This window comes from Heterodontus francisci, chromosome 27, assembly GCF_036365525.1.
Source record: "Heterodontus francisci isolate sHetFra1 chromosome 27, sHetFra1.hap1, whole genome shotgun sequence".
Taxonomy (NCBI): domain Eukaryota; kingdom Metazoa; phylum Chordata; class Chondrichthyes; order Heterodontiformes; family Heterodontidae; genus Heterodontus; species Heterodontus francisci.
Window position 1 is genome coordinate 66,048,612 of NC_090397.1, and position 20,650 is coordinate 66,069,261.

A 20,650-nucleotide genomic window follows, 5' to 3' on the forward strand; every position below is an offset into this window, starting at 1 on the left:
ACTCTTCAGTGTGAGATGTTAAAGCGGCATCGTCAGCAAAGAGGAGATCCCTGATGAGGACTTTCCGTACTTTGGTCTTCGCTCTTAGACGGGCAAGTTTGAACAACCTGCCCCCTGATCTTGTGTGGAGGAAAATTCCTTCTTCTGAAGACCTGAACGCATGTGAGAGCAGCAGGGAGAAGAAAATCCCAAACAGTGTGGGTGCGAGAACACAGCCCTGTTTCACGCCACTCAGGATAGGAAAGGGGTCTGATGAGGTGCCGCTATGCTGAATTGTGCCTTTCATATTGTCATGGAATGAGGTGATGATACTTAGTAGCTTTGGTGGACATCCAATCTTTTCTAGTAGTCTGAAGAGACCACATCTGCTGACGAGGTCAAAGGCTTTGGTGAGATCAATGAAAGCAATGTAGAGTGGCATCTGTTGTTCGCGGCATTTCTCCTGTATCTGACGAAGGGAGAACAGCATGTCAACGGTCGATCTCTCTGCACGAAAGCCACACTGTGCCTCAGGGTAGACGTGCTTGGCCAGCTTCTGGAGCCTGTTTAGAGCGACTCGAGCAAAGACTTTCCCCACTATGCTGAGCAGGGAGATTCCACGGTAGTTGTTGCAGTTACCGCGGTCACCTTTGTTTTTATAGAGGGTGATGATATTGGCATCGCGCATGTCCTGAGGTACTGCTCCCTCATCCCAGCACAGGCAAAGCAGTTCATGTAGTGCTGAGAGTATAGCAGGCTTGGCACTCTTGATTATTTCAGGGGTAATGCTGTCCTTCCCAGGGGCTTTTCCGCTGGCTAGAGAATCAATGGCATCACTGAGTTCCGATTTTGTTGGCTGTACGCCCAGCTCATCCATGACTGGTGGAGGCTGGGCTGCATTGAGGGCACTCTCAGTGACAACATTCTCCCTGGAGTACAGTTCTAGTAGTGCTCAACCCAGCAGTCCATTTGCTTGCGTTGGTCAGTGATCATGTCCCCTGATTTAGATTTGAGGGGGGCGATCTTCTTGATGGTTGGCCCAAAAGCTCTCTTAATGCCATCATACATTCCTCTGATGTTTCCGGTGTCTGAGGACAGCTGAATATGACTGCATAGGTGTTGCCAGTAGTCATTTGCACAGCGCCTGGCTGTTCTTTGTACAGTGCTTCTGGCTGCTTTAACTGCTACGGATGTTAACTCGCTGAGGGCTTTCTTGTAGTTCAACAGTGCAATGCGCTTAGCGGCTATGACAGGTACCAGCTCTTCAATATGAGATTGAAACCAGTCTGCAATCCTCTTCGCATGTTTGCCGTAGGTGGTCAAAGCTGAGTCATAGATGGCGTCTCTGATGTGGGCCCACTTGGTCTCAGCATCCCCTGTGGGAGTGTTTTGAAGGGCTTTTACAAGTGAATTTAGAAATTTTTGTAACAGCTATGGGCGGCACAGTGGCGCAGTGGTTAGCACCGCAGCCTCACAGCTCCAGGGACCCGGGTTCGATTCCTGGTACTGCCTGTGTGGAGTTTGCAAGTTCTCCCTGTGTCTGCGTGGGTTTTCTCCGGGTGCTCCGGTTTCCTCCCACAAGCCAAAAGACTTGCAGGTTGATAGGTAAATTGGCCATTATAAATTGTCACTAGTCTAGGTAGGTGGTAGGGAAATATAGGAACAGGTGGGGATGTTTGGTAGTAATATGGGATTAGTGTAGGATTAGTATAAATGGGTGGTTGATGTTCGGCACAGACTCGGTGGGCCGAAGGGCCTGTTTCAGTGCTGCATCTCTAATCTAAAAATCTGTGGATGAGAAATTCTGCTCGTGTTGATGCGCGGGTGGCCCTTCTGCTTGGAGTGATGCAGCTTCTTTGGTTTGAGTCTAACCTTGCTGCACACCAGGGAGTGGTCGGTGTCACAGTCCGCACTGTGGAAGCTGCGTGTGATTTGAACAGTTTAAGGAGGCTCGCCTTATGATGATGAGGTCTAGCTGGTGCCAACGACGTGATCTTGGGTGTCTCCATGAAACCTGATGACAGGGTTTAGTCTGAAAGAACGAGTTGGTGATGCAGAGGTTATGATAGGTACACAACTCAAGCAGTCTCTGTCCATTCTCATTCATCCTTCCAACGCCATAGCGCCCAAGGCAGGAGGGCCATGAGTCATGGTCAGCCCCAACCCTGGCATTAAAGTCCCTCAGCAGGAACAGGTGTTCGGTGTTGGGGATGCTAATAATGATATTATGGAGTTCCTCGTAGAACTGGTCTTTAGCTTCAGGTGGAGAGCAAAGTGTTGGAGCGTAGATGCTAAGTAGCTGTACTGGACCAGAGGCGGTGAGCAGTCAGATGGACAGTATGCGTTCCGAGCCATTTGAGGGAGGTTCTATCATGCTGAGCAAGGAGTTTCTGATGGCGAAGCCCACTCCATGCTGTCTTGGATCTTCAGGATCCCTACCCTGCCAGAAGAAGGTGTAGTCTTGCTCTGCTAGAGATCCACTCGCAGGGAGGCGTGTCTCCTGAAGTGCTGCAATGTCCACATTGAGTCTACTGAGCTCGTTGTTAATGATGGCGGTCTTCCGAGAATTGTTGATTTGTGTAAGGTCTTCCGACAGGCCAGGACACATAGTTCTGACGTTCCAGCTTGCAAAGCGAAGGGCTGGTACCTTCTTTCCTTTTTTCATGTTGTTTGGTGCGGTGTTGCAGTCCACTTTTCGGGCAATGACCCTGAGCTCCAAGCACCCATTGAAGCAGGTGGACTGTGGCGGGACAGAACCTTATTGACCGGGGGCTGTCTGGTTTGAGGCTGCGGTACCTGTTCAGTGAGGTGCGATGTCCTCTCCCACCGACAAAGGCAACCCGTGGCGCCCAATCTCTACGCCAATTGAGCTGGACTTATAACCCGTAACTGCTGCCTTCCATGTTGTTACAGTCGCTGTAAGGCGACTATGGAGTGACCTCTCCATGGCGCATGCCTGGACGAATGTATGGAGGTTGAGAGTTGCCCAAGCATCAAAACCCTCCTCTTGGCCTTTCTGGTGGGGTCCAAAGGAGTGCAGAGCACGACGTTTGGCACCGGTATGGCTGCAGGAACTGCCGGAAATATGCCAAAGGTGACACACGACCGCCTACGGGGTTCTGCTCCGGATTTTCTGTTAGGGTTTACTCCCTTAGCCTTGGTCTCTCCCGAGACGCCCACAAGGCAGTGGGGTTGTTAGGGCCAACTTAAAAATATCTAATTGGTCTTTATTTCTTTTCAAATTCTAATTCAAATTGAACTGGAATTCCACATTTGTTCTGAATTGGATCTTTTCCACTAGGGAAGAGATTCCCACCCAGATATGCAGCACAGCAATGGACCGCGTAAGATAAAAGAATATCAAGTAAGTTGCAGCTGCTCGTTTGGAATGTACTCAATCATCATGGATTCCATGAACAACCTTTAATTCCTCAAATACTACCCAGCACTTTACTGAAGTTTTTATTTGATTTAAAGTAGCCCTTTTTTAAAACCTTGAGTGCATAATCTAGATTACACTTCACTGCAGTACCGAAGGAATGCAACATTGTTGGAGGTGGTGTATTTCAGATGATATTAAACTGATGCTCTATCTGCCTATTCCAGTAGTTCAGACAGACATAAAAGATGAGCAAGGTGTTCGCCCACATTGTTAAAATTCTGCACCTTCCAAACCCACAACCTTTACCACCTAAAAGGACAAGGGCAGCAGACACATGGGAACACCACCACCAGCAAGTTTCCTCCAAGCCACACACCATCCTGACTTGGAACTATATCGCCGTTTCTTCACTGTCGCTGGGTCAAGATCCTGCAACTCCCTTCCTAACAGCACATGGAGTGCAGCAATTCAAGGTGGCGGCTCACCACCACCTTCTCAAAGGCAATTAGGGATGGGCAATAAATGCTGGCCTTGCCACATCTCGTGAAAGAATAAACATTCTCCCTGAAACACTACCAAAAACAAATTAATTGGTCATTCTGTTCATTTGCTGTTTGTGGTGCCTTGTTGTGCACAAATTGGTTGTCATGATTGCACTTCAAAAGTAATTCATTGGTAGTGAACAACTTAAGAACATGATAAAGTACTATATAAATGCAAGTTCTTTCATTCTTACTCCAGTCATAAGTTAAAAGTCTGCAGGATGGATGCAGTTTTAAGCAGAATAAAAGGTGAGGCCAGATCAGCCATGATTTTATTCAATAGCGGAGCAGGATCGAGGAGCCACATGACCTACTCCTGCTCCTATTTCTTATATATTCCTTCTTCGTTACATTCTTAGATATTCAGCTGCCAGAAATTGTCATAAAATAAAGGCCCCTCAATGCCTTACTAATGTGCTGCTGTACTGGTGCCTCTGATGAGACTTGTTCAAGTAACCATTCCAACCAGTAAAGTTTGGTATTTAACAGACCTCACCTTCTTGTGATGAGATGAGTGGCGGCATGTAGTCTGGAATATACTCCTTCTCCTCACCAAGGCTCTTGGTTCCAGGCTGTGGGAACTGAAGCACATTGTTTTTGCTGACAGGAAATGCTGGGATTTGGTGTGCAAATCCAATGGGCTCGAGGTTGTGAATATAGTCTTCAAGTTCTGAAAGGCTGATTCCCATTAATTTAAAGGCCTGGCCTAGATCATCCAAAACAGGGTCCGTGCGGCCATCTGGCAAAGCATAAGGAAAGGAAAGCTTAATGGCACAGTAAAATATTATACTAGAGCAAGAAGAAATTAAGCAATTTTCAAGTACAATATTAATACTACTTCTAGAGCTTCATTTAGCCCCAGATGCTAACTTGTTTATGTTGTAGGTGACAGCAACCTTAAGCAACCCAACTCCCAATTTCCACTCCTTTCTTGCAGGAACGAATCTAGTTTCTGCTTGGGAGCCTTGGTTGGTTTGTAGGAAAACTGTGACATCCTCTGTCATTCTATGGCAGAAAAGCAGCTGTACACCAACAAACTATGTTGTTTGTGTGCCCAGTTTTGCCATTTTCCCAAACTAACACTGTAGTCTGTCACCGTTGATGACTGGTCAGTCATTGTTTATCTGTAACTCCCTGTAGCTTGTACTATTTTTTTATTAAAACACAAGTTGAATGAACAGATCAACAGCAGAATACAACATGGTAGCATAATGAAATTTAAAGTGCGAAACATTTCAATCACAAAATATCATATTAAATTGTAGAAAAAAAGACTTGCATTTATAGTGGGGGAACAGTGGCATAGTGCTAATGTCACTGAACTAATAGAGACCCAGGCTAATGCCGTGGGGACATGGGTTCAAATCCCACCCCAGCAGCTAGTGGAACTTGAATTCAACTAATTAATTTAATTAATAAAAATCTGGAATTGAAAACTAGTCTCAGTAATAGTGCCATGAAACGATCATCGATTATCAGAAAAACCCATCTGGTTCACTAATGTCCTTGAGGGAAGGAAATCTCCCATCCTTACTTGATCTGGTCTGCATGTGTCTCCAGATCCAAAGCAATCTGGCTGACTCTTAACTGCCGTTTGCAATGGCCCAGCAAGCCATTCAGTTCAAGGGCAATTAGGGATGGGCAACACATGCTGGCCTTGCCAGCAATACCCACATCCCATGAAAGAATAAATCAAAAAAAATTTATATAAATTTGCCTTTATTTAAATTGTAGGTGGCTATATCCACAATTTCTCTCACACTTTTTAAACATAGCAAAGTTCTGAACTCCATTCTAATATCGATCCCATTCTTTCTATGACAACTGTCCCCATCCCCAGCAACACACCTTCACTCAATTACTGAATGAAGTGAACTTAAATGAATCTTAATTAGTGATCGTCCCTGTATTGATGATAATACTTAATCACTACTCCTCAAAAACTAATACTAAAACAAAAATTGTCTCATACTATACGTTGATGCAATCCAGCAGGACAGCACAATGTTTTATCCTGCATATGCTACTGCAAAAAAAAAAAACAGGGTTTTCAATGTTGTCTTTATGAAGAAACACTTAATTCTTATCATGACTGCAGTGGCTCAAGAAAGCAGCTCACCACCACCTTCTCAAGGGCAAATAGGGATGGGCAATAAATGCTGGCCTAGCCAGTGACACCCACATCCCCGAATGCATAAAAAAAGGTAATATGCCACTAATTCATAGTGTCAGCTAGAAACCCATTGCATGGGATTATGCATTGTTATAGTCATAATGCACACAGAAACTGAACTGTGGTGCATTAATAAATCCAAAATTTTAATTATTAAGACGGTCACTAATGAAAAGCAAATACTTAGCATTTTTAAAAATTATTAAATGAAAATCGTTTTTAGAACTTTTCAGTAACAAGTTGTCAAAATAAAAAACACAAATTTTTAATTGCACATGTAATAGTTAAATTAATAAGAATAATTTTGGGTGAAATTCAACTTAAAGATACTACAGAACATGAACTATGTCTGACTATAACTTGAAAACACCATTATTTTTGCATTATCTTTGAGAAAAGTATTATGAGGCTGTTTAAATTACTTTGGCCTTTAATATTCACTTTTACACCTTAAGATTGTTGCACAAAGCTTCAGTGCTTCATACTCGCCCCACGATCTAAGTTTTTATGTGTAAGAGTCAATTTCTTTATTTTCCGGACCCGTTTCCCACCCCCAATTTTTTCCCCGCCTCCCTAAACAGTGCTAATGATAAAATGTGGTTACCAAGACACTATTCTCCATTTGTGAGCTTTGATTGAGAATGCTGGCAGGCTAGTTAACCATGGTAACAGGTGATAAGGCAGCAATCACAGCCAAATCTGATCACATCCTTACGAAACATCCATAAACACTATGCTTCTTACTTGCTACATAGTGATCAGGAGCAAAAACCAGTCTGACTTCACCCCTCCATACTCCACTCGTGCTAAGGTAAACTCCAGCATCTATATCGTTTAAAATCAGCTAAATCTGTGTGGGCTAGGCACTGATTTTGGGACATATCTGGTGTATATGGCTCAGCGGCCTCTTGCCTTAACCAGCTGAGGTGACAGTTCAGTCCAAGAAACATTCTCCACAATGTTTTCAAACCCAACTGCTGATACATTATGAACAATTTAGCTGGTACCACTGAGTTCTTTGCACAACTTGCTGCTTGCATTTTATGCAATACAATGAAGGGCTAACTTTACTAAAGCTTAGTTGGTCAACCCTATTGGGTGGGGAGAAAGCAGATCTGGAATATTGTTATGACCAGGTGAGAAAGGTGTTTAGGGGTCTTTTACTTTCTTCACCTGGTCTTATTGTAACAGGGTTTAATTTTAAGCACACTGTGTTTTGAGCTCCCCCTTGGTGAATCCTTGTTCACCACCTTCCAATTATAAGGCAAAGAAATGAGCATAAACGGGCTTTCTTAGGTTTAAAGAAGAAAAGTGAAATTTATTAAACTTACTTAAACTGTAATTCGGTAAACGCCTACGGATATACGGCGCGCCCACGCTAGCATGCATACGCGATACACACATGCAAATAGGGACAGAAAAGAGGGGAAGAAAAATAGAGAGGTTTGAGGCAGTCACTGAAGGGGGTTTCTGGTTACTGTCTCGCCGTAGAGTCTTTTATTGTAGACAGCTCTTACTTTTCGTTGGGGCCCAGTATTGTTCTTAAACCTTGTTCACGGAGGAGACTTTTCTCTCTTTGAGTTCACGTGTCTTCAATGGGTCTTCTGTTCCGTGAGAAAGAGATGGGAGCAAACAGCTGAGTTTCTTTCTCTCAGCAAGTTCAAATTCAAACAGCCAGTTAGTCATGTGACTAAACTGGCCTGACCTGGTCTGAGAAGCTTTGTTCCAACACTGTCTGCCAGCATGCAAATGTCTTTCCAGTCAGGAGCTTGGCAATTCCTTCTGATAGGCCCTCTTTTCTTCCCAGCCACAACTTTAAGTTTTAATGTTCATGTGGTGAAATAACGTGAGCTAAAGCCTGCTCTGGTATAAAATTAAAATCCGACCCGACCACAGCCAGCCAACCCGAACCCGCGCCAAGCCCTTTAACTTTTTTATCGCACCCAACCCGACACGAATCTCTTCATCTGTTTTGGCAGCAGGCTATTCCTGCTGTCGGAGTTGTGGGGAATCCTGGGTAAGCCTGATACCGTGACTTCCCGGAAGCAGTGTCCAGCCCGACCCGAGCCCGAATGCTGGCCTCAGATTTTCGACTCGACCCGACCCGAACCCAACACATGTAGTCAGGTCTAGTCGGGTTCGGGTCGGGTAGCCAGGCTTTAACATGTGCCTCAATCTTGGCAGGTGGGGGCCTGCATGAAAATATAAAGAGCAAGTTTCTCCAAAGCAAAGTGAAATGTATAGAAACCACATACATGCCTAAATTCAAAAGATGAATGTGTAAGAAGCAGCCAAAGTCATGTACAACGACAATAAGATAGAAACAAAAGTGTGTTTATAAAGTAAAAGCTCACTTACACAGCAGAGACAGATCCTGAGAACAGTTTAAACAATGAATGCTTCTAGTGAATCAGCTAAAAGGGCAATGGAAAAGAAGAGCGTGGAGATTTTTTAAAATTAGTTTGTGGGATGTGGGCATCACTGGCTAGGCCAGCATTTATTGCTCATCTCTAATTGCCCTGGAACTGAGAGGCTTGCTAGGCCATTTCAGAAGACAGTAAAGAGTCAACCACATTGCTGTGGTTCTGGAGTCACATGTAGGCCAGACCAGGTAAGGATGGCAAATTTTCTTCGCGAAAGGACATTAGTGAACCAGATGGGTTTTTACAACAATCGACAATGGTTTCATGGTCACCATTAGACTAGCTTTTTAATTCCCTGATTTCTTTTGGGCCTCCTTATCTCGAGAGACAATGGATACGCGCCTGGAGGTGGTCAGTGGTTTGTGAAGCAGCGCCTGGAGTGGCTATAAAGGCCAATTCTGGAGTGACAGGCTCTTCCACAGGTGCTGCAGAGAAATTTGTTTGTTGGGGCTGTTGCACAGTTGGCTCTCCCCTTGCGCCTCTGTCTTTTTTCCTGCCAACTACTAAGTCTCTTCGACTCGCCACAATTTAGCCCTGTCTTTATGGCTGCCCGCCAGCTCTGGCGAATGCTGGCAACTGACTCCCACGACTTGTGATCAATGTCACACGATTTCATGTCGCGTTTGCAGACGTCTTGATTAATTGAATTCAAATTTCACCTGTGGTGGGATTTGAACCCATGTCCCCAGAGCTGTAGCCTGGGTCTGGGTTTCTAGTCCAGTGACATTACCACTATGCCACCACCTCCCCCCAGTTGTGAGAGTAATGGGAAAACTTTTTCAACAATGTCAAGAATCAGAGCACCATCAAACACTATATTGGACCATTGAAAGATGCTCCAGGATAGGTTATAAAAGACTCATAGTATGACAGGGATATTAAATGAATACTTTGCATTAGTCTTCGCTCTAGACTAAAAATGACATGCAACTGATCAAATTAAAAAGTGCATTTAGCAACAAAATTGTTAGTATTAAAATAGATGAACATGCTATTTTAGGAAGAAGGGACCTTACAATAGATAGAGTTACCAGCCCAGTTAATACCAAGCAATGGTCCTCAAGTAGATGGGATAGCTCCTTGGAGTCTGGGATTGTTCCTTTAGACTGAAAAGAAGCTAATAAAGGGGTTAAAGCAGAAATGGTCAACAATATGTCTATTAGCTGGACATCAGTAGTAGGTAAGATGCTTGAGGAAATCATTTGGGATATGCTGGATAATTACTCAAGCAGAGATGGCCATATGAGGGACATCCAATATGACTTCCAAAAAGGTTATGTCTGACCAATATGATTGTATTTTCTGAAGAAGTCACCAGGATAGTAGATGAATGCGATCTGGTAGATGTTGTCTATCTGGACTTTCGGAAATATTTTGATATGGTAAAGCAGAAGAGGCTTCTCTACAAGATAGAATCTTCTGGAATTAGTGGTAATCTACTGTGCTGGATGGAGAATTGACTGATAGCCCAAAGACAGAAAATAGCTGTCGATGGATTTGGATATACTTGGACAGCAATCACCAGTGGTGGTCCATAGGGATTGGTGTTTGGACCAATGCTATTTACTATTTCCATTCATGATCTAGCTGTAGGTGTTGAGGAATGATCTGCAGGTTTGCTGACCAAATTTGCCAAGATACCATTGAGGATGCATGACTACTGCAAGGAGATCTACAGCAGCTGGCTCTTTGGTCCCGTGACTGGCAAATGACATTTAAAGTAGAAAAGTGTAATGTTATACATGTGGGCGGGGCAAATGCTGAACATACCAGGGAAAAGAATTAAAACCAATGGTAAAAAAGATGGATGTTTTCGTGCATTAACCACTAAAAGTTTATGACCAATGCTGTGAAGCTATAACTAAAGCGAATAGGGTGCTAGGGTGTACTTACAGGACAATTCACTATATAAAAAGCATACTATTTTGTCCTTGTACAAGACCTTAGTTAGACCTCAGTAAGAATACTGTTTAGTTCTGGACTCCTCACATGGTGGATGATATTGAAACTTCGGAAAGGATGCAGAGGAGGGCTACTCAATTAATTCTCAGTTTAAAGCATGTTAATTACCCAGATAGGTTCAAAGAGCTGGGTCTCAGTACTTTAAAGAACTGTGGGCTTAGAAGTGATTTAATAAAGGTTTTAAGATGATCAAGGGACTAGAGTGTGTTTGTGTACATTAATTGTTTCAATTGAATAAGTTAGGTGAGGAACATTTTGCAGAGAATAGCAGACCTGTGGATGAGGTTACCATCTCATCCGGTGAATGTTAATTTGCTGAATACCTTCAATGAGAGTTGGTCCTGTTTCTATCTCAGGAAAGTGGTAGGTACCTTCTAACATTCAGGCCAGGGTGATCTCCTGGACTAATTTTGATGGTCTAAGGAGGTCGGTGAGTAATTTTACAGATTCTTCCCCACCCCCAACAATTGGCCTGGGGTTTTAGCTGGTTTTCACCTCTTCCAGGAGATCACATGGTTCTGGGTGAGAATGTGAGTGTATGTATTGGGATACACTAGGTGTCACAACTGTACGGGAAAGGCTGCGTGGACCAGTAGGTCTTTTCTTGTACATCGTATTTCATATGTTCAGATACATTCTGTGGAGGGTGTCCTTACCATGGTTAGCTGTGCTATAATATTTTCAAAATTTGGATTCAAACAAAAAAAATTCTCTATTGGTCTGAGACAAATTTTGCTTGAAATAATAAATAGCCAATGACCCGGAGCAGTACGTTTCCACTCATCCTGTGCCACCTTCTGTTCTTCCTTTGCGGAGCAGGTTCAATGGGCTGAATGTCCTACTCTTGCTCCTATTTCTTATGTTCAACCTCAAAAGAGGCTTTCAAAGTAGTTGTTACGTAGATTTTTAAACTTGAAAAAACTATTGGCATGAAGAAATTATCATAAAGCAGAGTAATTTCAACTCAGTCAATTTTTAGCACCCCTTCTTATTCACTCAGAGCATACCCAGCATTTATCTAAAATTCTCTCTTGCTCCCTTCTAATTGCTCTGTACCACACATCACTGTGCTATCATGTGAGGTTTGTCAGTACATGTTTCCAGGGCCTACACGTTCCTTTCCGAAAACTAATAAGTAATGCTTACTTTTACACAGTATATTCTCTACCTCCCACCTACCTCCAATAATCTTAGCATCCCCATTCTACCCTCAGACAAAAAGATAGGAAATAATTTGCTCCGAGGCAGACAGCACTGAGAAGCCAATTCTCGGAAAGACAAGAGTTCCACAGTGCCTGTCAACAACTGAAAACTGTTGCTTGATTTTGAACAATCACTGTTTATCACTCATTATAATGAAACATCAGTTAGGAAATCCAAACTTCATTTGCAGCTTTACCACAATGCAAATGCTCAAAATAGCTTCTTTGAAAGTTTGGAAATTAGACTTAAAGGTGATAATAATTCAAAATGACAATAGCCATAATATCATTAAAAAAATTGATCTTGACAAAGTCCCATTCCAACTGTTGGCACTATATTCCAAAGATTATAACAAACTAGTAAAATGTACATAAATCCATTCCTACGAATAGTAGCATACACTACATACGAGGTCTTCAGAATAAGTGCTCTTTCTCGCTCTGACGGGGCGACGCAGTGGTTAGCACCGCAGCCTCACAGCTCCAGGGACCCGGGTTCAATTCTGGGTACTGCCTGTGTGGAGTTTGCAAGTTCTCCCTGTGACCGCGTGGGTTTTTGCCGGGTGCTCCGGTTTCCTCCCACAGCCAAAGACTTGCAGATGATAGGTAAATTGGCCATTGTAAATTGCCCCTAGTGTAGGTAGGTGGTAGGGAATATGGGATGACTGTAGGGTTAGTATAAATGGGTGGTTGTTGGTCGGCACAGACTCGGAGGGCCGAAGGGCCTGTTTCACTGCTGTATCTCTAAATAAATAAATAAAAAATATTGAGTACATTTGCGAATTATAATGGCCAATTGATGATAAACCTTTTAACATGTTTTAATAGGTACTACTGACACTGGAAACCTACTGTGGAGAAACTGCTTCCTGCAGTACGATAAAGAATTGTAGATTTTTTTTTACAACCCATGCATTTAGCACCAAATCTAATTATAGCTGATCACCCCGAGCATCAGACCAAAACAATAATCCACAAAAAAGTTAACTCAATCACGTTTCCATAAAGCTCTATTAACCCTTTTCAATCAAGCCAACACATCAACCTCACAAGCTGCCATCCATTTACCAACAGATTTGGTACTTAAAAGATGAAGCATTGTTTTAAATAAACCTTCTCAAAATGCATTATTTAAATGGAGGAGGTATTTATGGTGTTTGTGGAAATGATTGATGATCAGTGGTTACACAGCCACCTAGATGGCAAAATCTATCTTCTGAACTACTGCACATGTCAACATTTATATAAATGCTCTGTTCCCTTTCAGGTAGCCTCACAATCCATACCTCAAATCATTTCAGTGCTGTATCTCTAAACTAAACTAAACTAAACTAAACATACAACTTAGTTTTTCCTCTCACAATATTTCTCCTATCCTCTCCTGAAACTACCAACTCTTGATGAGATGCAATTCCACGGACAGTTAATGTCCTTTGGTAGCTTGCCCAATTGGCTATTATAAGGACATAGGAACAGGAGCAGACCATTCAATTATATCATGGCTAATCTGTACTTCAACTCCATGTACTTTGTGTGTGTTCAGAAAGTGAGTGCTGACGTGCTTTTAACAACAGGGACATCATGGCAGAGCACAATCCTGCCCACACGGGTGCACTTTCACCAAACATCGCTGGATATAAATCAAGAATATGAACTCAGGCTGATTTTCACTTTCCTAATACAGGGACACTAAGACCAAATCTACCATAGAAACATAGAAAATAGAAGCAGGAGTAGGCCATTCGGCCCTTCAGGCCTGCTCCGCCATTCATTATGATCATGGCTGATCATCCAACTCAGTAGCCTGTTCCTGCTTTCGCCCCATACCCTTTGATCCTTTTAGACCCAAGAACTATATATAACTCCTTGTTGAAAACATACAACGTTTTGGCCTCAACTGTTTTCTGTGGTAGCGAATTCCACAGGCTCACCACTCTCTGGGTGAAGAAATTTCTCCTCATCTCAGTCCTGAAAGGTTTACCCCGTATCCTTAGACTATGTTCTGGACTCCCCCACCATTGGGACATCCTTCCTGCATCTACCCTGTCAAGTCCTGTTAGAATTTTATAGGTTTCTATGAGATCCCCCCTCACTCTTCTGAACTCCAGCCAGCAAGTTCTCCCTGTGACCGCGTGGGTTTTCGCCGGGTACTCTGGTTTCCTCCCACAGCCAAAGACTTGCAGGTGATAGGTAACTTGGCCATTGTAAATTGCCCCTAGTGTAGGTAGGTGGTAGGGAATATGGGATGACTGTAGGGTTAGTATAAATGGGTGGTTGTTGGTCGGCATAGACTCGGAGGGCCGAAGGGCCTGTTTCAGTGCTGTATCAATAAATAAATAATCCTAACGGACACAATCTCTCCTCATACGTCAGTCCCACCATCCCAAGAATCAGTCTGGTAAACCTTCGCTGCACTCCCTCTACAGCAAGAACATCCTTCCTCAGATAAGGAGACCAAAACTGCACACAATATTCCAGCTGTGGCCTCGCCAAGGCCCTGTATAATTGCAGCAAGACATCCCTGCTCCTGTACTCGAATCCTCTCGCTATTAAGGCCAACATACCATTTGCCTTTTTTATTGCCTGTTGGACCTGCATGCTTACCTTCAGTGACTGGTGTACGAGAACACCCAGGTCTCGCTGCATAGTCCCCTCTCTCAGTTTATAGCCGTTCAGATAATAATCTGCCTTCCTGTTTTTGCTACAAAAGTGGATAACCGCACATTTATCAACATTATACTGCATCTGCCATGCATTTGCCCACTCACTCAACTTGTCCAAATCACCCTGAAGCCTCTCTGCATCCTCCTCACAACTCACCCTCCACCCAGTTTTGTAACACCTGGAACACAATCCCAAGCTGAGTTTGGTGAGCCCCACATGAACTGGGGATTGAATCTTGAATCTTCTTGGTCAATATGACTCGTAAAGCCAATGGATAAATCATACAGACTTAAAGAACTGTATGGTTTAGCATTCTGTTTGTTTATCATGTTTTATACAGTGACTCTTCATTGATGTGATCAGGGACTGCACTGAAAAGTACCTAAACTCGACAGTATAAGGAACTCAAATAACTTATTTGGAAAAAATGGCAAAATTTGCTGGATTAGTAGCTGTATTTACTGAGGTTAGCTAATGCAGCTCATTCACAATCAGTTTCAGAAGTGCCTCCCAGCTAATTTCCTAACAACGTCATCAGCACTTCAAAATATCCAACAAAAATATTTCAAAATATATCAATCATTTTAGTGGCATAATGCTGTAGCATACTGGACTAAAGGGCTGCTACCCGAAACGAACCCGACGGGACCAAACGACATGTGTCGGGTTCGGGTCGGGTCGCAATTCCGGGTCCGGCATTCGGGCTCGGGTCAGATCGCACACGCTCTATCACCACCTCAGGTGAGTGACTCTAATGTTAATTTACTTTTTGGACTTTAAAGGTGCTTTTGTTACAGTTATTTTAAGCTTGTGCAGGTAAGGAACAAAGTGAAAAACGGAAGCTAGGTTAACTGATGGTCGGGTTGGGCGCAGGAAAAAATGGAAGGACTCAGGCCTGGTCGGGCTCGGGTCGGGTCTCATTTGCAGACCCAAGCAGGCCTTTATACTGGACCACAAAATAAGCAGCATCATAGAACATAACAGCGCAGTACAGGCCCTTCAGCCCTCGATGTTGCGCCGACCTGTGAAACCACCTGACCTACACTATTCCATTTTCATCCATATGTCTATCCAATGACCACTTAAATGCCCTTAAAGTTGGCGAGTCTACTACTGTTGCAGGCATGGCGTTCCACGCCCCTACTACTCTCTGTGTAAAGAAACTACCTCTAACATCTGTCCTATATCTATCACCCCTCAACTTAAAGCTATGTCCCCTCGTGTTTGCCATCACCATCCGAGGAAAAAGGCTCTCACTATCCACCCTGTCCAACCCTCTGATTATCTTATATGTCTCTATTAAGTCACCTCTTCTCCTCCTTCTCTCTAACGAAAACAACCTCAAGTCCCTCAGCCTTTCCTCGTAAGACCTTCCCTCCATACCAGGCAACATCCTAGTAAATCTCCTCTGCACCTTTTCCAAAGCTTCCACATCCTTCCTATAATGCGGTGGCCAGAACTGCACGCAATACTCCAGGTGCGGCCGCACCAGAGTTCTGTACAGCTGCAGCATGACCTCGTGGCTCCTAAACTCGATCCCCCTACTAATAAAAGCTAACACACCATATGCCTTTTTAACAGCTCTATTAACCTGGGTGGCAACTTTCAGGGATTTATGTACCTGGACACCAAGATCTCTCTGCTCATCTACACTACCAAGAATCTTCCCATTAGCCCAGTATTCTGCAATCCTGTTACTCCTTCCGAAGTGAATCACCTCACACTTTTCCGCATTAAACTCCATTTGCCATCTCTCAGCCCAGCTCTGCAGCCTATCTATGTCCCTCTGTAACCTACAACATCCTTCGGCACTATCCACAACTCCACTGACCTTCGTGTCATCCGCAAATTTATTAACCCACCCTTCTACACCCCTCATCCAGGTCATTTATAAAAATGACAAACAGCAGTGGCCCCAAAACAGATCCTTGCGGTACACCACTAGAAACTATACTCCAGGATGAACATTTACCATCAACCACCACCCTCTGTCTTCTTTCAGCTAGCCAATTTCTGATCCAAAGCACTAATTCACCTTCAATCCCATACTTCTGTATTTTCTGCAATAGCCTACCGTGGGGAACTTTATCAAACGCCTTACTGAAATCCATATAGACCACATCCACAGCTTTACCCTCATCCACCTGTTTGGTCACCTTGTCAAAAAACTCAATAAGGTTTGTGAGGCACGACCTACCCTTCACAAAACCGTGCTGACTATCTCTAATGAACTTATTCTTTTCAAGATGATTATAAATCCTATCTCTTATAACCTTTTCCAACATTTTACCCACAACCGAAGTAAGGCTCACAGGTCTATAATTACCAGGGCTGTCTCTACTCCCCTTCTTGAACAAGGGGACAACATTTGCTATCCTCTAGTCTTCCGGCACTATTCCTGTCGACAATGACGACATAAAAATCAAGGACAAAGGCTCTGCAATCTCCTCCCTGACTTCCCAGAGAATCCTAGGATAAATCCCATCTGGCCCAGGGGACTTATCTATTTTCACACTTTCCAAAATTGCTAACACCTCCTCCTTGTGAACCTCAATCCCATAGAACATAGAAAAATACAGCACAGAACAGGCCCTTCGGCCCACGATGTTGTGCCGATCCTTTGTCCCATCTAGCCTAGTAGTCTGTATCTCAGTATTCTCCTCGACAACATTTTCTTTCTCCACTGTAAATACTGACGAAAAATATTCATTTAACACTTCCCCTATCTCCTCCGATTCCACACACAACTTCCCACTACTATCCTTGATTGGCCCTAACCTATCTCTAGTCATTCTTTTATTCTTGATATACCTATAGAAAGCCTTAGGGTTTTCTTTGATCCTATCCGCCAATGACTTCTCGTGTCCTCTCCTTGCTCTTCTTATCTCTCCCTTTAGATCCTTCCTGGCTAGCTTGTAACTCTCAAGCGCCCTAACTGAGCCTTCACGTCTCATCCTAACATAAGCCTTCTTCTTCCTCTTGACAAGCTCTTCAACTTCTTTAGTAAACCACGGCTCCCTCGCTCGACAACTTCCTCCCTGCCTGACAGGTACATACTTATCAAGGACATGCAGTAGCTGCTCCTTGAATAAGCTCCACATTTCGATTGTGCCCATCCCCTGCAGTTTCCTTCCCCATCCTACGCAGCCTAAATCTTGCCTAATCGCATCATAATTTCCTTTCCCCCAGCTATAATTCTTGCCCTGCTGTATATGCCTGTCCCTGCCCATCGCTAAGGTAAACCTAACCGAATTGTGATCACTATCACCAAAGTGCTCACCAACTTCTAAATCTAACACCTGGCCGGGTTCATTACCCAGTACCAAATCCAATGTGGCATCGCCCCTGGTTGGCCTGTCTACATACTGTGTCAGAAAACCCTCCTGCACACACTGGACAAAAACAGACCCATCTAAAGTACTCGAACTATAGTATTTCCAGTCAATATTTGGAAAGTTAAAGTCCCCCATAACCACTACCCTGTTACTCTCGCTCCTGTCAAGAATCATCTTTGCTATCCTTTCCTCTACATCTCTGGAACTATTTGGAGGTCTATAGAAAACTCCCAACAGGGTGACCTCTCCTCTCCTGTTTCTAACCTCGGCCCAGACTACCTCAGTAGACGAGTCCTCAAACGTCCTTTCTGCCGCTGTAATACTTTCCTTGATTAACAATGCCACACCACCCCCCCCCCCCCCCCCTTTTACCATCTTCTCTGCTCTTAGTGAAACATCTAAATCCCGGAACCCGCAACATCCATTCCTGTCCCTGCTCTACCCATGTCTCTGAAATGGCCACAACATCGAGATCCCAGGTACCAACCCATGCTGCAAGCTCACCCACCTTATTCCGGATGCTCCTGGCGTTGAAGTAGACACATTTTAAACCAAGCTCTTGCTTGCCAGTGCCCTCTTGTGTCCTTATAACCTTATCCCTGACCTCACTACTCTCAACATCCTGCACACGGGAACTACAATTTAGGTTCCCATCCCCCTGCTGAATTAGTCATGTTAATGAATGTACCCTATCCTGAGTTTTGTCTCACCTCTGCTACTGTAGGGAAGCACAAAGCTGAGGCCAAGCACTGACACGTGGGATGAGCCAATTGAAACCAGAATCATCCCTAAGCCATTATTTTGTACCTTCCAGAGGCTGTGCTGAAAACTTAGAACTGTCCCCAAGTCATCCAGTGGCACCAAAAATGTTAATCTTTGTTTTAACCTTTACATTTTTTGAAAAGGACTGATTAATTGAGAAACCAACTTTAAAATTGCAGAAAACCCACAATTCAGCAAGCCCACAAGAAAAATTACTTTCAAGTATCACAAGTTAATGTAAACTAAAGGAAGATTTAATTAATCGATTTAAAATCACCAGAATTAGTAAAATTAATGTGGAAAGCAGTGCTTTAGCTGCATATAAACAATGAAATAATTCACTATACTGAACTCAGATCATTTTAAAAAGCAAAGGCTGTTGGTAACTGTCCTGAGCAGATGTGTAGAACATCAGTAAGACTATGTGTAGATCTATACAATGGTTATTACATTAATGAACAAATATTAGTGTCAAATGAAACATGTCCACATCAAATACAAAGTGCATATAGAAGTCACAAAATCCGTACATCTGGATGCAGTTTTTTCAGTACAATTGTCTCGTTCAACAAAACTGCAACACATACTTGGAAGTGAGGTTACAAGGTTGCCACACACTGATGGAGTCCAATGACATCCCCAATGTCCTCAAAACCTCAACTACAAATTTCGAAAATATTGTAAAATGCAGAACTTGCATTTGTTTAGGCTGTAGGGAAAATCAATCTAAGGAAATATTTGGTGACCAGGAACTGATCAATGCCAGGAAGAGTCTGTGGAAGGTTGAATATTATTTCTCCTCCCCCCCCCCTCCCCTTAACAACTCTGCTTACATAACCTTGAACTGAATCAAATGGCAATGGGGAAGAGGGAGAATTTATAAATTAGTGTTAATCGGTGTTTTACTTTACAGTGATGTTGAGCTGCCAACAGAGGAAAAGAATGTTTGGTCAGATTTCAGGTTTCATATGAGATCACAAACTCATGCAGCAGATCAGTTATGAACAAGATTTGACAGGCCTCAATGCTTTTGAACCACAAGTGTTACAAGCAGCAGTGAGTAAGTCTAATAAGAACTAGCAGCTGGAGTAGGCCATTTGACCCTTCGAACCTGCTCCACTATTCAATACAATCATGGCTGATCTACCTCAACTCCACCATCCTGCACTATCCTCATAATCCTTAATACCCAAAAATCTCTCTCAGCCTTGAATACACTCAACAACAGAGCATCCACAGCTCTCTGGAGTAGAGAATTCCAAAGATTCACGACACGCTGAAGAAATTTCTCCTCATCTCAGTCATAAATAGTCAACCCCTTGTTCTGAGACTGTGACCATTAGTTCAAGATTGCCCAGCCAGGGGAAACACTTTCTCAGCATCTACCCTGTCAAGCCCCTTAAGAATTTCATATATATCAATAAGATCATTCCTCATTCTTCTGAGCACCAGGGAATATTGGCCTATAGTATATAATGCAGCTGTGGGACAGATTTCCTTCACAGAGACACATGCAGAGTCTGTTTGGTGAAGTGTTTTTGCGGGAGCCAGTCCACCTGGAGTGAGTGAAGTTTTGTTTGTGTCTGTGAGTGTAAAGGGGGCCCTGGCGGATACTCACACAGCTCGCTGTAGCGATGGCAGCCTCGGGTCAGCTGCTCGATGTACCTGTTGAGCACATCGGTGAGGATGTCGCAGGCCGTGACCTGCACCGAGTCCCAGCCCAGAGCCTGGCAGATCTGCGCCACCGCCACCCGCAGCAAGGCCCGCCCGTAACTGTCGCACATCCCGGCTCACCGCTACACATATACAAAGTAAAAATTAATATTATATCTCTTTCCCCTCCCTGCCTCAAACGCGCCAAGCCGGCATGGCCCCCTGTCCCCCCAGCCCGCTCTCGGCGCCGCCGCCGCCGCCGCTCGGCCCCTCACTCCAGAGCCGCCATGTTGTTTTCCGCCGCCGCCGGGTCTAGACTCCAAGGCGCGACCAATCGAGCGCCGATAGGACACCCACCCGGATCGACGATCGATCCGCCATGCCTGCCACTGTTGTTGCCTGGAGACGCGTATGGATGGGATGGCAGGTGAAGGTGGCTGGAGAAGACAGCAAAGGGCGTGTGGGTTTTCAAGTACCTTTCACAAGCTCACAGTTAATGAAGCTGAGTGATGAGGGTGTATTCACTACAACTGATATTTATAAAGCGCTTCGAACATAGTGATATAAAAGCAA

The 20,650-nt window shown here is 43.9% G+C and overlaps 1 protein-coding gene across 1 annotated transcript in view; it reads right to left on the reverse strand.

Moving 5' to 3' along the window:
* taf3 (TAF3 RNA polymerase II, TATA box binding protein (TBP)-associated facto) overlaps nt 1-20,376 on the reverse strand; it is a 207,213-nt gene extending 186,837 nt beyond the window's left edge. The window contains exons 1-2 of the mRNA XM_068059509.1: nt 20,043-20,376; nt 4,400-4,642 (exon numbers count right to left, since the gene is read on the reverse strand). Of these exons, the coding sequence (XP_067915610.1) occupies nt 4,400-4,642; nt 20,043-20,208 (409 nt within the window). The 5' untranslated portion in view covers nt 20,209-20,376. The remainder of the gene's footprint in view (nt 1-4,399; nt 4,643-20,042) is intronic.
* Nucleotides 20,377-20,650: the final 274 nt, after the last annotated feature.